Genomic DNA, 17601 nt, shown 5'->3' with positions numbered 1-17601 from the left:
GCTCTTATATCACTAACATTTTCAATTCGAACCTCGTTCTCTTCGGCTTAGAGGTCGAGTTTCAGCCACTTTCAATGCTTTATGATTCAGGTCATAGTCTACCAGTTTACCAAGTGGTTATTGGCAGACTTCACATACCTTTTTTTGTTGTTTACTAGGGGAAACCTTCAAAAGGTACGGAATGCGGGATTCTTACCGCACTGAAACCCCCCCGGTGGCCGTCCTCGGCGCTATGTAGAGGACTCCGGGATCTCCAAAGGAACGCAACCGGAGTCCTCTTAGCGCATAGCCCCGTCGGGCTCTGCCCTGGTGAGCTTGTCGCTCGCCACACCGTCTGGTGTCTACAACGGTATGCGACCACACATACAGCCGTCCTTCCCGGGGTCGCTCGAGGGCGGTTCGAGCTCCCACTCTTGCCACCCGCAACCCCGGAAGCCCCCTTTTAGTCGCCTCTTACGACAAGCAGGCGATACCGCAGTCCTATTCTACTCCCGGAACTACAGGGACGAAGACTTCACATATCTAGAGAACGTTTTTTAATGACTGACTCTCAGCCGACAGATTTCCTCGCGATGTGTTTTTTATTATTTTATTATAACACGTATTTATATATAATCAGCTCTTAAATTTGAAAACTTACAAATATGTCTGGGGTATTCGAAGCTCAAATTCCCTGACTGAAAGGCTGAGTTTCAACCATTAGGCTATCACTCCTCATATCATTAGGCCTCTGTTGTAGAAAAAGTCCTTTTAGCGAGAAGGCATCTTAGCGAGAGATAAGCAATCAGACGACACGGTCACAAAAATTTCAGATACCACGACAAAGCCTAAGCAAAATCGCAGAGGGCTCCGATCGCCCATTACCGATGGCATTAGTGACATCTGTAATGAGACTAGCGCACTGCGTCGCCACTCAAGCCGGTCGAGTGCGCGATTCGTTAGCGCGGCGTTTTAATTGCGTTCCACGTTACATGTTGTTCAAGTGTGTGGTAGACTTGCTGGACGCCTGGTACTTGTTAAAATAATATCACGAGTGTCGCTCACTGGGGATTCGTTTAAATTTAATCGCTCTCGACGTTTTTCGGTCGGGTTTCCAGCGGTTCTGTTAATGACCGCCGGTGGTAAATATTTCCGCTGATTATCATTGCGTGGAAAACTGCCCGCTCTGAGTACGACTTGTCGGTTTTTAGTTTATTCGCTGGTTGTTTTTTTTTGATTAATTCACTGTGAACGTGAACGTAAAAAATGAATTTTTAAAACAGCGTTTATAGGTTTAAGATTAAGCGTTTAATGAAATAGGAGCTCACTCGTGATACATAATAATTAACCAAGTGCAAGTCGAACTCGCATCCGAAGGGTTCCGTACAACCACATTTTTTTATTTCTAGTATTTATTATTATAGCATCCATTATGTGAAGTACACACATTGTGAAAATTTTAACGGTTTACCTATAACGGTTCAAAAGTTAATTGGAAAAATATCGAATAGCAGTTTGTTGTATAGGGATCCCTTTTTGTATTCAACTTTTTTTATTTTTAATATTTGTTGTTATAGCGGCCACAGTTATGCATCCTCTGTAAGAATTTCATGTGTCTATCTATTACGGTTCCGGAGATATAGCCCTGTGACAGACGTGACAGACAGATTTTTATGTGACTGTGGTTGTCACTATAAACAGTAATGCAAACATTATGCCTGCCATACACACTACGGTGCACTGGAGAGGTCTCTTCTTCTACCTCTTCAGGTATGCCTTCGCAGGTACACCGGACGGTGTGTGGAAATAGACCAGTTCAGTTTTTTGAACCTGCGCAAGCGACCGGCGCAAGATCAAAAATCAATTCTTTCGTGTGACTTGAGCGCGACATCGTATTCAATTGATGCTATCGCAAACAATGTTTTTTTTTTATAATATACGAGTAGCAGACGAGCATGCAGCTCTCGTGATGGTAAGTGGCTACTACCACCATTGGACATGTGTAATCAACCCCAGATAGGATTAGATATTAGGTACTACTTGAGGTCGGCCACAAATGCGCTCCTACTCCTGAAGACTAAGCTGAAACACCTCAGAAAAGTATATTTCCCCTACCACACCCTTCAAACCATAACACAGCAGCGCTTAACACTACTGTTAATAGGCAGAAATAGGTGTGGCGGTGTTGCCGCTGGATTCAAACCTCTCCGGGTTCTACCACCTTCGAAATTCCTTACTACTCCTTACCTCCGATCAATAGCAGGTAGCGCTTAAGAATGCTGTTATTTAGGAGTAATAGGGTTCTACCACATACATACATTTAAACCTCAATAAGGTCGCCTAGAACCCAATTTCATATATTTCCTTTCAGAGACATCCAATACTCAATGCATAATAATATGATTACAGGGTTGAGGAAAATTTTATCGAAGGTCCAAATTTACATTTAAAAGGATATAGGTCGTATAAAGAAATCGGGTCTCCATTTCCAATCGACCTATTTAAGATCGGGTTTTTACTATGGTCGTACATAGGTATATTATGCCAGTGGTTGTACAGAAGGTTTCAGGTTCAACGTCGGCTAATTTTTTTTTTATCTACATATTTGAATTGGTTTCACTATTCCTACCTAGGTAGATATTCCTACCTGAGGTCGGCCACAGATGCGCCGCTATCCCTGAGGACTAAGCTGGAACGCCTCGGAAAAGTATGTCTCCCTTACCACACCCTTCAAAACGGAACACAGCAGCGCCTAACACTGCTGTTATTAGGTAGAAATAGGTGTGGCGGTGGTGCCGCCGGAGTCGAACCACAAAGGGTTCTACCACCTTCAAACGTTCAAAGTTGACTAATATCTAAATGATAAATTTCTTATTTTTTACTTTTTTTGATAGGGCCCGTACGTTACACACGATGACCTGCGTGGCGGAGCGGTCTCCATACCGAATGTTTCCTATCTGGGGTTGATTACAGATGTCCATGGGCGGCAGTAGCCACTTACCATCAGGTGGACTGCTCGTCTGCTACTCCTATATTATATAAACAAAAAATATATATAAGGCAAATGAAACCGCAGGGCACAACTATTTTACAATACAATTATTGGACACAAATTGTATTGTATCTTTATTGTCAGCAAAATGTTTTTGCGTATGAAACTATCCATTGTTTAAAAACTCAAAATTTCGAACATTTCGTTAGATTTCACGAAATCTAAAATTGTTCTTCATAAAAAGTTGCAGTGGTTTTGTATTTGAGAGGATTGTATCAAATATGAATACGTTTCTATAGGGCTTATAACTGAAGGGCCGTTATAATAAAGTTGCAAATGTCATTGATGTTTCAAATAATTTGGAACATCAACTGATATTTTTTTGTTGAACTCAACGAGCGAATTGACCTGTTTTAAATATATTCCTTTGTTTCAGGGCTGGAGAGATCTACAGCATCAGATGGTGAGTGGTTTTTGTAATATAGATGTAAACTTGTATAGATATATATATATCGCTCTATCAAAGAAGGAACTTTTTAGTATGACTGCAAAACGTATCAAATCGCGTTCGCTGAAATACTATAATCCTTATGTAATAAACAAAACTGTTCATATGTTTTAACGAAGGGGAAACCTTCAAACAGTACCCCATGCTTAGGATGTGTGAGATTCTTACCGCACTAAAACTCCCCCGGTGGCCGTCCTCGGCGCTGCGTAGAGTACCTACTGCGGGATCTCCGAAAGAACGCAACTGAAGTCCTCTTAGCGCTTTGTCCCGTCGGGCTCCATCCAGGTGTGCATGACGCTCGCCACAGCGTCTAGTGGGTACGACGGTATGCGACCACACATACAGCCGTCCTTCCCGAGGTCCGACCGGGCGGTTCTAGCTCTCACTCTAGCCGCCTCTTACGACAGGCAGGAGATACCCTAGTCCTATTCTACTCCCGGAACTACATGGACGCCCCGCCGATGGGCGTTACATACGCCCGCGGCGACTCCTCCTCCGAGCAGGTTCAGTGCGCTCCGTAGCCCGCTCGGCGGCTGCCTATACGGGCAATACTATGTCGCAGAAGGAGATCATTCCGTCCCTGGCTTCGCTGCGCTGAACCATCGCTCCAACAATGGCCGCTGGAGAGGGGTCCGGTCCCATGTTTGACACGACGATCCGCCGCTGAGACTTCCACGCTGGGCAGTACTGCAGCGTGTGCTGTGTGGTACCCGCAATGATGATACTGCGCCGTTCTCTCCCTCTGTACCCTGTTCAGATACTCACCGAATGATTGCATAATATGTCCACGGGCGGCAGTAACTATTTAATATCAGGTGGACTCTATGCTCGTCTGCTATTTCTATATTATATGCACATATAAAATATGTCGTCCTTAAAGGGCAATAGGTGTCTTTCAAAATTCAAATTCCCAGTTTTATTTTAAGAAAAGCAAATAGCACTCTACGTTACATTTTATCCAAGTATCAAGACCACTTGGACGTTTCATATCGATGGAACGAGCAGTTTTGAAACTTGCTACCACGGCTGGAGATAAAGTTTTCGAATTCACGGAACAGAACTTGTTTTTAAAGGAACTGCGCTTTTCAAGATTTGAAGTACAAGATTTATAAATAAAAGTTTTGAGTACAACGAATTGTGTTTTCGGTTTTGGATTTTGTTGTTTGGTACTTTTGGATAAATTAGTTTTTTGCCCAAAGTACAAGTAACTTTTAGTATAAAGTTCATGCTATATGTCGTATAAAGGACGCCATATTTATTTTAATACTAATAGTGCCCGCGGTTTCGTACGCTAAAAAAACATGACATAGCTATAGCTGAAATTTCATACCTTAATTGGATTGACAGTGGCGTCATCTGTCGAAACTTAGTCGTACCAACTCAGAAACCCTTGTGGGCTTCGTGGGCACAACAACTTTGCTAAAGTTCATCCCATGATCAAATGCAAAGTTTACGATTCTATAAAAGACATGCAGATAAACATTCATTTATATATATATAGGTACACAGAATACTATATCTCATTTGTCAAGTTACATTTCGTAACAGAGCCTTCAGATTATAATTTTCAGTCATTTTATAATTTATTCAGTAAAAATATTATAATACAGAAATTTACTTGTAAATCAATATCCTTTGTGAAAAAACCTAAAATCCTAACAAAATTTAGTTCGGTACTTCAAATTTTAAGTACCCTGCAGTTTCGTGTGCGAATGCTATTAACCTTGCGAAGAGCTGGCTTTGACCGGCGGTGACCTTTGTCTTCTATGACATTTAGTCCTATGTGTCATATTTTCATATTAGTAGGTGGATTATGATTATTATTAGAGATGTGCCGGATAGTGGTTTTACCGAATAACCGAATACCGAATAATATTCGGTTTATTTATTTTATTAGTTTTATGTTATATTATAAGATTTTTGTTATGTTATGTTTCCGGTTTGAAGGGTGTGGTAAGGGAGACAGACTTTTCCGAGGCGTTCCAGCTTAGTCCTCAGGGGTAGCGGCGCATCTGTGGCCGACCTCAGGTAGGAATATCTAATCCTATCTGGGGTTGATTACAGATGTCCATGGGCGGCAGTAGCCACTTACCATCAGGTGGACTGCATGCTCGTCTGCTACTCTTATATTATAAAAAAAAAGTAATACCATGTATTACTTAAAATATTAAAAAAAAAAATAAGTTTGTGAATCAGTTAATTTCGTTTTGTTAAAAGAAATCAAAAAATGCTGAGCTTCTTATAATATATATTATTATACTTTAGCAACTAAAGGAAGATCCTTCCCAGTAGGCAATTTGTATAATTTAAGGGTAAGGGATTTCAAAGAACTCCAGGTTGGCGCACGGCGCTATTTTGAAAATGTTTATTTCCAACATAGATTAGTAAAGATTAAACTCCTAACAAGAAAATGTACCCAGTTTTGAGAATTGAAATAGTTGCGTAAAAAAGTTTTGCCACGTCTCCGTGCTAAAATTTCCCTAAAATATTGGAAATAATTACTTATTTATTATGTAAATTACGCAGTATTAGTTATTTATTCGTAAATTTTCTATTAAAATGTTTTTATTTGTCAAGAATTCAACAAAAGAACTTACTAATAAGCCGTTTGTGGCTTCATTCAATTTCAAGGCGGCGAAGTAACTTTACTAATCTATGATTTCCAATGAGAAATTAAAATAAGTAAAAGTACGTTTCCTGGTTAAATTCTGTAATTTGAAGAAAATGAAAAAATACTGATGCATTTTTGTGTATTTTTTTAATACTGTAGTTTAAATAAACCAGCTAATAAAAAGGGAAAAAATGTTGTAATCTATGGCAAAAAAACAATTGCCGTCTACGAATTTATCATCTATGTATAAAAATTCTAAACAAAAAAAATAAAAACAAAACAGAAAATACTTCCATTCAGCCAGTCATTAAACGCACGCAAGTAAATGAAAACCAAACTGAAAAGTATCGGAACGGCGCATCGGCGGCCATATTGTCGCCGGAAACGGAAGCCGGTGTTTGGCGCGAAATATCGCCTTTGTCTCGTTCAATGGCGATACGTAAATATTCACGCACTTGAATACGCGTTGATGACTTGTGGGGTGGGATCAAAGTTTTGTTTTTTTTTTAATACACGACGCAGACGTCACAGATATACAGAAAGTTTCTTTTCGTTGTATGTATCAGTGTCTATTTATTGTTAATAAACAATCTATAGATTTTTTGGCTGTCAAAAATGACATTGACATTTTTTACAATCTACAGAGCAAGATATATGGACATCAATGATCAATCTTAGATAAGACTAGAGTTGTATAGTCCGCGTAAAACTGCTAGTCTGTTATGAATATACAAATGAATCGCATTGCCATAGCAAATTGTATAACTACACCTGCTCGCAACAACTTCAGAGCGGACTATACCAAGTCGACTACAGATGCATTGCTGCCCAGAGGACTAAGTTGGAACGCCTCTGATTAGTATGCCTGACTTTCAAACTGGAACACAGCAGTGCTTAACACTGTTGTTATTAGGCAAATATAAGTGTGACGGTGGTGCCTCCGGAATGAAACCACAAAAGGTTTTACCACGCTTAACCTTCACCTTTTCTTCTGCAATTTGAAATAGAAAAGATATTTTGTATACAAAAATAACTATATACAATTATACATAAACCTAAGCAGGTACATAGTTGTTTCACTAAGATTTCTTAAAGTAATCCTTATCCTTACTTTAATCGATTATTTTAATCGATATTAGTAAGGATTGAATCGTAAACTATGCATTTGATCAAGTGATGATCTTTAGCAAAGTTGAAGGTACGTATTTACAGTTTTATGTATGTTAGTATGTTATATTATTTTCTTTTAAACGCGGGCGAAGCCGCGGGCAAAGACTAGTATCCCATAAGTACATGTTTTTTAAAGTACCAATTATTTAAATCAATTGAGTAATAACTCGCCCTTAACTAAGCTAATGAGGTAATGACCAATTACAATCCCCCGGTTGAGTACTTCATTTGATTCCCATATTTATTGAGGTCAATTTAACGGTCATATGCTATAGGGTCACTTGCAAACATGTTTTTTTCGATTGTACAAATTATTATATTATACACAGCAGTGAAAATATAATAATTTCCAATAGCTTAGTGATTTTTTTTTAAATATAGGAGTAGCAGACGAGCATGCAGTCCACCTGATGGTAAGTGGCTACTGCCGCCATCTGTAATCAACCCCAGATAGGATTGGATATTCCTACCTGAGGTCGGCCACAGATGCGCCGCTACCCCTGAGGACTAAGCAGGAACGCCTCGGAAAAGTCTGTCTCCCTTACCACACCCTTCAAACCGGAACACAGCAGCGCCTAACACTGCTGTTATTGGGTAGAAATAGGTGTCTTTATTTCATCCTCTACTTTTAAATTTTCAAAATGCCTTTCTAGGATATCCAAAATATTTTTGTACAAGATTTTCTACCCCTTGACCCATGCAGTGTAATTTAAGGGTATTGGTAAATGGTCACACTGACATCAATCCCAGATAGGATTATAGGATCTGAGGTCGGTAGCAAATGCATTGACATCACTGAGAGCTAAGCAGGAAAGTCCTGTGAATGAATGTTATTTGCCTATTATTTACATTTGCCAATGTTGTTTTTAAAAAATAAGTAATAGCATTGGACAGTAATTGCATTCCTCTTATTTATAGAGATAATAATCATCTCAAACCACTAACTAAAACCAACACTTAACCTTATCTTCAATCAATCAAAACATTTATCCGGCTATCAGCCCGCAAGGAATCTTCATGAAAATTCTACATAATGACGCATCTCGGGGATGGAGAGGTGGCGTTCTCTTTCACGCGTATACAATAAGAGGGGGACGGTGCACAAAAGAATGCTACGGTATTCATGGATGCCTGGTACACGAGGCGACGGAGCGTACCACTAGACTAGTCGATGACGATGATTTAGGACTGGGAAATGTAACTATCGATGTCGATAAGGGATGGTTTCTCGATACAATCATAAGTTCGATAAACAGTGGGTGTGGACTTGGCGCATATAGAGGAAGCAGTGGATTTTCATGTCATTTGAATACTTATCTTCATTTGTAGTATATCTGTGGCATCCACGACTAAGGTTCCTAATTTGGAATAAAGTTTTAATCTTTATTTCACAAGAATTTATTGCTTTCAGCAAGTTTAAAATTTTCTTAAAAAGGCAACACCACAAAACCGAAACATATTTTAATAATAGCAGGTTTTAACGCCAATGTTAGATTTAATCGTTAATCGAATTAGTTCAAAAGTCCTGCCTAAATTTGATCAATGCCAAGCGTATTCTAGTTGACGTACTGTAATAGCAATGTTTCCAAGACTGTTATTTATCCCTCTGCGTTATACTTGAATTTTACAGGGTAAGTCTGTGACTAAACATTTGCATTTACACCTTTAATTGAAACATTTACATTTAATATCCAATCCAATTTCCACGGCCCATGAATATCAGGAGAATGTAGTAAGTAAGCCAAGTTATCGATAAATATAATCGTGGAATCATAACCACATCCCTACTTCGAAACAGAGCAAGCCACTTGATGGCACGTCCGCGCCGGATTGAAACCCGCGTGGCGTGGAAATGTTGAATGCGCGAAACAAATACGTTGGTAAATAACTAGTTATTCATGGTTTTCAAGGCCCACCGTGAATGGGAAGGCTGGAAGAAATTCGCATGTATGTGCGAAGTAGACCAACCAATTTCGTGTAGGTCTGTCTATGGAGCGATTTGTGTTGAGTTCACATGGAAGTTCTTGCTGAACACATTGGCTGAACATCGAAATACAGAATTGAAATGAAATCGCACAGGTCTGTAGATGAAATGCAACAAAATTTCTATTTGTTGTGATCAATGCGTTGTTTCTCTTAAGGATAGACTTAGAATGCCTATTATTAGTATCATTGCCGTACCACTATAATAAAGAGTTGATAACGCCTGTTATTAATATCCAATCCAATATCTGCCCAATGTTATGGCTACCAAAAATCCCCGTTTGGCAACTTGTGCATACTACTAATTATTAAATTTCGATCTCTGGCAGAAATTGAAAGTAAGAAAAAAAGAAACACGTTGTCACGCTTTACCAGGAAAAATATGTTCTTAAATTTTACTTAGAGATTAACATATTCTTTATTTAATATATTTGTTATACTGATATTTTTAATATGAATGTGTTAAGGACTTTTATCGATTGAACCATGTTCATGTAAATTCAAACTCCATTGAGATTCATAAAAAATATCTATTCTGTCTTCCTTTATTGAAACGGAGCGCGTAGTTTTATCTGATCAAATAGAGCTCAAATAAGAGACAGAAATCCCACCGATTCCAGGTTGAAACAAAAATGGCCGCCTTGCACCGTTTGGCGCGCTTTTTCCGCGCCCATTGTCCGCATCCGAATGTTAGTGTTGCTAGTTTTTGTCCCAACGGATTGATGCTCCATTGTGTTGCCATTCGCGAAATTCCACTGAGGAATAATTGATAAGGCTGCCACGAGCATTTTTGCGATTTCGAATCGTTAGCGGATTAGAATGTTTTCGAACTGGGCTGATTGTTCTAACTTTTTGTTTGGATAGAACTGCTTTGGAATTTCGTTCGCTTTGGATGAATAGGAATGTTTCCCGTGTGTTTTAAATTTTTACGATCGGAACGGAGCGCTATGTTCGTTTGTCTTTTTCTTTTCGGCCAGCACTATGAAATATCTATATTTTTTATGCAATGGATTCTCGGTTTTTTGATAATTTTATTAATGACAAGCGCATATATATACACAAAAACAGAGGAATTTAAACTAATATGTGTAAACGCTAAGAATAATTAAAGTTAGAAAAAGGACTAAAATAAACGATTGCAATAAATGATAACTAAGTAGAATATAAATATCATACTAAATAAGACTATATTGTCTATGGTTAGATGCCTTGTCTATTCTTCAATAATAATCGGTATATTATCTATCCCTAACACCCTCTTAATTATCCTTACTACAGACTATAATCAGACTATCAAATGAAACCATTAAGCAAATAGACTGTTACATATTTAACACATGTGTATGAACGTACAATACATATGCAGTTTGTATGTATTGTAACCAAAGATACTTTATCCCACTAAGTTTTCACATGTTCTGGATTATATTTGCTCTATATAATCCAGGTTTTATGGCCAGTATAAACAAGAACTCATCGCGCGCCTGCATTAAAAACAAAACAAACCAGAAACAAAAAATAAAAAAGAATAAACTTACCTCTTTCCGGTGACAGCACAAATAACCTCAGTGTTGCCTTAAATAATATTATTATGAGATCCTACGGGGTGGCGATCAAAACTCCATTACGCGGGTCCCGGGAGAAATTTACATGATGTGCTTCCTGTCATACTCTTTGTGTCTTCGTAATGTTTCTGAACGTAATTGATATGTTGTCGTTTGTAGAAAAGGGTATAATGGCGGAGTCAAAGTGCATTATAATTAAAATGTACAAATGTATGCGTGTAAGTTATAAAGATTTGTTTTTGTTTGTTTGTTTTTAAATATGCGTGGAAAGGAAAACATTTGTCATATTTTTACCTGACTGCGGGTAATATTTTAGAGCGTATGTATCTATATATGTCTCATTCTCTGTCACGCTTTGCAGTTCAAACGGCTTGATTTTACTTATGAGGTGTCGTTGGATTCATCTAAATTGTGGGAGTGACATGAGTGTATTTTTAGCAGTCTGTTTATTTGTGTTTATTATAATTTTGTACTTATAATTTATCTGTGATATTTAAGTGTTTTTTTTACTGGCTACGGCTTTAAAAATATGCGATGCCACAAGATAGATACAAGAAGAAAGTATAAAGACTTTCTATATTTTTCTGCAATAAGGACAACGTCTAAAGCGACTAGGAAGTATACATGAACCCTTAATTTCGGAAAATGTTCTTCAAAATTTGTGAATTTTACTAAGTCTCCAACTAACAATCCTATGTCATGCTTTTTTGTTTATAATTGCAGTTAACAATATTGGCCTATTAAGTTAGTATCCAGCCCAATAGTATTATCTAACGGTAATTGTCTATAAGCTTACCTTAACTGCCATAACTATAACAAAAGCAATAACATCGCAAAAACAATGTTCCATACACATCCGCAGTACGACTGCGCGGAGTATTCAGGTCGGCACGTGACTAGAATGTTAAACTTGCGGACTTATGCGCCCCTGGTACCTGATGTTGCTTGCGATGGGGTGTTTTTTGGATCTTTTAGTCCAATTTTTTCGTTTTCTGTAACAAAATTTGGGTAAACACTTGTTTCTCTTGTGGGTTTATGAGCTTCTGGTATTTTATATGTGCATAAGTTGATTTCTGTTTATAATTATTAGAACTTTGATGTACTGACATGCAGTCATGTAATCCTGGTACTTCTTGATTTAATTCACACTGTCTTCTTCTCTCTCTTTCTCTCTGTCTATATCCATTAGGATATTTAAAATATCTGAGTCTGTCGCTGTGACCAAATAAACATATATTTTCTACTTTCTTTCTCTCATATACCTTTTCTACGTCCATATTGAATTTAATTATGCAGCGTATTTCGAAAATCAATAACTTGTGCATTACTGGGACATCATAAAGGTTTGCAGCAGTAACTATTTTTGGATTTAAATATTCTTGAGCTGTGAAAAGCATAAACCACTTAGTGATTGATGATTTATATGTTATTTTCCAATTTTGACATAATTAGTCTGGGAAATATCTCAATTTTCATGAAAAATTCTGGGGTTTAAATTTTTTTTTAACTTAAATTAAATTGTTCCTTATATAAATTAGTCTTCTGGGATTTTATACAGGCTTGCTTTAATAAGCCCAGAATTTAATTCCCAGCAATAACGTGATGTTTGCACCTCAATTTGAATTAGAATTTTCATAACATTCACAGCGTCTACGCGCGACGCTTATTTTATTTTCCCTAGATTTTTTTAAAATAACACTTGACATAAGGACTCTCATGGTCAGACAGCGTCTGTACATCTTCTGCCATCTTAGGACCCTCGAGAACCAATTGTATGACGCATCCCATACAAACCTCATTAAAGTTGTGAATTGCAGCCTTCCAATGGGAATGTGAACAAGTGCTGCCAATTGCCACTGAATACAGCAGACGCATAAATGAAGTGTTACGGTAAAAATCTTGTATTTATATCACGGTTTCAATGCGTTTTCAGACTGAAAGGGTTTAGATACTTTAAAAAGATTAATTTGCTACCAACGCTACGATAGATAACCGAGCTCTTAACTGCAGGGCTGGTGAACAGAATATTCTGATGTCAATTTTTTGTGGTAGATGACTGTTAAATCCGTCTTGTTTTTTATAATATAGGAGTAGCAGACGAGCATGCAGTCCATCTGGTGGTAAGTGGCTACTGTCGATCATGGATTGAAATCAATCCCAGATAGGATTAGAAATTCCTACTTGAGGCCGGGTCTTTATGTCTTTCTGAGATTTCAGATAGATTTCTTGCTATGCTAACGAGCATGTTGCCTACCTGATGGTTGGTAGTATTTATGGACAACGCTATGAAGCAACGGTTCTAAAAGCCGATCACCAATACGTTATTCTTGAGGACTAAGATGTTGTCTTATATGTATATCAATCGGTACATACACTTTGGAGCCTTCGAGGCTTTTACTTTAACGATATTATAAGAAAAAGTTTATGAGCGTACCTACATGCCTAAGATATTTTTTACAACTCACTAAGTTATTCATAGTGGGTTAACTTAACTTAAAATGAAGGAGAATGAATTATGATGACATTTTGAGTAAAAACTAAAAGCGTCAGAAAAATAACTTCCGTTGGCCACTGAAACTCAATAGTCTCTTAATTAATGTTTCATTACGATTATCCTTTCGTTAACCTTTCAATTAACAGACCACCTACGTCAGACAGAGACTATGAATTTGCAACACGACTCGTTAATGTATGGCCAGCTTTATGTCTGACATTAGCACCACCGGAAACAGCAATGCATGGCCAGCTTTATTTCTTTACGTCTGACGTCACGACCGCGTTGAAAAGTCGAAACCATAGCACTTCAAAGGTTCAACTGAATGGTGGCAGCCCTGCACAACTGTAGGACGGTAATTGGTCCTCAAACATAACGCAGTTAGGTGTTACGAAACGTATTTAATATAGCTGAATGCGTTTTTCAGTTACATTTTCGAGTTAGTTGTGAGCTTTTAATAGGCACTGCGGTTTTGTAAGCTTTTTTTCATTTTGTTGGTGCTTTTTATTTTGTAGACGTGTATACGGTAATTTCTTGGTTTCAGTTCATGGTTTGAGTAACAATTAAGTAAGTATATATTTTAAAGGTGGTAGAACACTTTGTGGTTCGACGCCGAAACCACTGCCACACTTATTCCTGCCTAATAACAGCAGTGTTTAACGCTACTGTGTTCTGGTTTGAAGGGTGTGGTAAGGGAAACATTTTTCCGAAGCGTTCCAGCTTAGTCTTTAGGGGTGGCGGCGCATCTGTAGCCGACGTCATATAGGAATCTAATTGTTGATGATTAAAATGTCCATGTCGTGGGTGACATGGTCATGCACCCCGCTGCCCGTGAAAACTAAGCTGCAATGCCTCGGAAAAGTATGTCTCCCTTACACCTTTCAAACCAGAACACAGCAGCTTAACATTGCTGTTATTAGACAGAAATAGGTGTGGCGGTTGCGCCGAAGACGAACCACACGTGGTTCTACCTCTTTCACTTCTATTTCTTTGCAAAATAATTGCGATAGATTCGAACCTAAACAGCTAGTTTGTCCTTTGTTCTTTTGTTGTTTTATTGTATTTTTTATTTATTTTTTTCTTTTGTTTTATGTTATTTTTTTTTGTCTCATTATAGTATTTCATTTGTGTTGCAATTATCCGAATAAATGTTTCTTTCTTCTTTCTTCTTCTTTCTTTCTAGTTCGCACGCTATTATCCACATAACGGCAGCACGTATGAAACTAATAAAAAAGAACAATTCTCTTAACGTTCTCGCAACGTGATACCGTGTCGCAGATGTGGCGTACGAGGCTACGTTAAGAACTTTGTAACTGAACGTGTCTGCAAGTTTTTATGTCCCACTGCTGGGCACGGGAGACATAACCTAGTAATCAGTATTTATTGCATAATACAGGTGTTTACAAGGTTTTTGGACGGTTTTACATTTCTCTGTAGTTACCCAGTGGGCATGCAATTTTTTAATAAAACTAAAACTAAGTATGTTTAAGACGGTGTAAATATAATTAAATTAGATTAAAACAGGAGAAAAATATTACATTATACACTTAAGAAGTAACAGTCATCAATATTGAATGTCAACATAGATTGTAAATATCTATATATTAAACTAATCTAGACATACAGCATGACGCTTCTGTGGATTTGTTGAAAGATCGTTCAGGTTTGAAAGTGGTAGAACCCTTTGGTTCGACTTCGACGGCACCACCGCTACACCTATTTCTGTCTAATAACAGCAGGGTTACAGCAGTGATAGCCTAGTGGTTAAGAAACTCGGCCTCTCGGTCTAGTGGTCCGAAGTTCAAATCTCAGGCACGCAGCTCTGATTTTCAAAAATTATGTGCGTATTAGAAATTAATTATCACTTGCTTAAACGGTGAAGGAAAACATCGTGAAGAAACCTGCATAGTGCATATCTACCTGTGAGATTTATAAAAAAAAAATCTCAAAGGTGTATGAAGTCTATTAATCTAATACGCACTTGGCCAGCGCGGTGGACTGTGGCCTAATCCTTATCATTCTTAGAGACCCGTAGTAATAAGTTGATGATGATAATAATGATGATGAACAGCAGTGTTAAGTGCTGCTGTATACTGGGGTGTGCTGGGCATTATTTCTCTAAGAGCGAGAGGTGTTCCAAAGTCCATCGCATTGGCCAAGTGCAACTTAGTACTTTTTCAAAGCCTTTAACTTTTTGGGGTTCCGTACCCAAAGGTTAAAAACAGAACCCTATTACTAAACCTCCTCTGTCTGTCTGCCTGCCCGTGTGTCACAGAGCTCTATCTCTGGAATCGCAATAGATAGACAGTTGAAATCACAGAACATGTACCTATAATGGTGACTGCCATAATAACTAAAATAAAAATAATTTTTCAAAACGTATGGGGTCTCCATCTAGGTAAATCGATTTCCTAATCGATATGTTCCGATGTTTTTGCTTAATCTATTATACCCTAATAGGTAAACAGTTCATTTTTATAATGCATTTACTTCTATGGCTGCGATGATAACAAATACTAAAAATAAAAATATGGAACGGAACCTTCAGTATGCGAATTTGACTCATTCCTGGCCAATTATTTATTACAATACGTTATTTGCTTATCTTTTATTGTGTCACTACACTAATAAATTAAAAACTGATTCCTTAATCTAACAACAAAAAATTGAATCAAACAAAAAATAAACTCAAACAGTTCAAAACCCCCAATTTCGAAAATAATGCCAGACAGACACTCGAAACTATGTCTGGCCGAAGCGATATATTTCGGCGATGGGCGGAGCCGGGGCCGAAGTTAGTATGCATTGAACCAGACTTGCCTTTACGTGGAGAGAAAAAGCAATGGCCGAAAATAGAATGGGAATTATAAAGCGATTTGGCGGGAACCGTGTTAGGGTTGTGTCTCCGTTATTTGTATTTTTTAAAGTAATAATTAAAATATCAAAAATTTTAAGGTAATGAAGTAATCGCTGAATTTTCAATCAAGGATATGTAGTTTCCGTCCCAGGCATCTCTGATTTTTCAAATGTGTGTATTATACATAAATTATAATTTGCTAAAATGATAAAGAAAAGCATCTTGAGAAAAGCTGCATATATTCCGCGCCATACTTCAAGTCCGCTCTGAAGTTAACGCGCGCAGGTGTCAGAGAGCCAATGCGGTCGAACACAACTACAACAACAAGCTATACTCATCATTTCAGAGGAGATTCGTGCCCAGAAATAGGACAGTATGATGATGAAGTTTAGGTTTCAAAAATGATAAAATAAATATATGTATCAGCAACCCTAAACAAAAGGTAGCAGAAGCGCAGGTACAGACGCCGAAAAGAAACAAACAATAAAAAATGATTTTCGGTAATTCGAATTTCGTTCGACTATAACAAAGTTATCACTAGTATAGAGCCATCTTTATTTTCGACCGTATAGTACCGTAATATAGTTTATCTTCCCATTTATATTTTTATATATAAAATTCTCGTGTCACAATGTTAGTTACCGTACTCCTCCGAAACGGCTTTACCGATTTTCACCAAATTTTATATGCATATTCAGTAGGTCTGAGAATCGTCTACTATCTATTTTTCATACCCCTGCGTTGTTCACCCTGAACATTTTTTTATTTATATGGCAACACAACGTTCGCCGGGTCAGCTAGTATCTTTATACATACATTGACGAGTCAGGCACGGAACGTAGCGTTTTATAATAGAGTAGCAGACGAGCATGCAGTCCACCAAATGATAAGTGGCTACTGCCGTCCTACATTTGTAGTTAAATCCTAATAAGATTATTTTTCTACCCGGCGTCGGCCTCAGTTGCGCCGGGTAGAAAAATCTTTAAAGAACTTTTCCCGAGGCATTCCAGCTCTCATGGGTAGCATGAGAGCTGGAATGCCTCCGGAAAAGTATACTCTTACCACAACCAAAGCATAACACAGCAGCACTTAAAAAGGCTGGTATTAGATAGAAATAGGTGTGGCGGTTGTGCCGCAGTCGAAGCACAAAGGGTTCTACCATCTTCATAAATACTTTCACTATTTGCGATTTATTTTGTTTTTACAAAAACAATCTCATTCATCTAAGAGCTACTAACAAATTTAAGTCCATTACACTAAAATACGCTTTATTTTCGGATTAAAAACACCGTTTGTCTCACTAACTGTCCACTAAGTGTTAAGTGCTAACTTTAGTGTCTGTGCTAACTTTAGTTTTTCTTGTCCAGTAAATTCTTGTTTGTGTCTAGAAAATCCGGTGTTAAATTGTATTAAGTTCGTCGTGACACTATGTTTTGTCGCTT

The 17601-nt window shown here is 37.8% G+C and overlaps 1 protein-coding gene across 1 annotated transcript in view; it reads left to right on the top strand.

Annotated features, from left to right (window-relative positions):
* LOC140745901 (tyrosine-protein kinase-like otk) overlaps positions 1 to 17601 on the top strand; it is a 65259-nt gene that overhangs the window by 16369 nt on the left and 31289 nt on the right. The window contains exon 2 of the mRNA XM_073077855.1: positions 3408 to 3434. Coding sequence (XP_072933956.1) covers positions 3408 to 3434 — 27 coding nt within the window. The remainder of the gene's footprint in view (positions 1 to 3407; positions 3435 to 17601) is intronic.

Source organism: Epargyreus clarus, unplaced genomic scaffold, assembly GCF_041222505.1.
Source record: "Epargyreus clarus isolate Ecla_fem2 unplaced genomic scaffold, WU_Ecla_fem_2.2 ptg000011l, whole genome shotgun sequence".
Lineage (NCBI taxonomy): Eukaryota > Metazoa > Arthropoda > Insecta > Lepidoptera > Hesperiidae > Epargyreus > Epargyreus clarus.
This window is presented reverse-complemented; position numbering and strand designations above follow the sequence as displayed.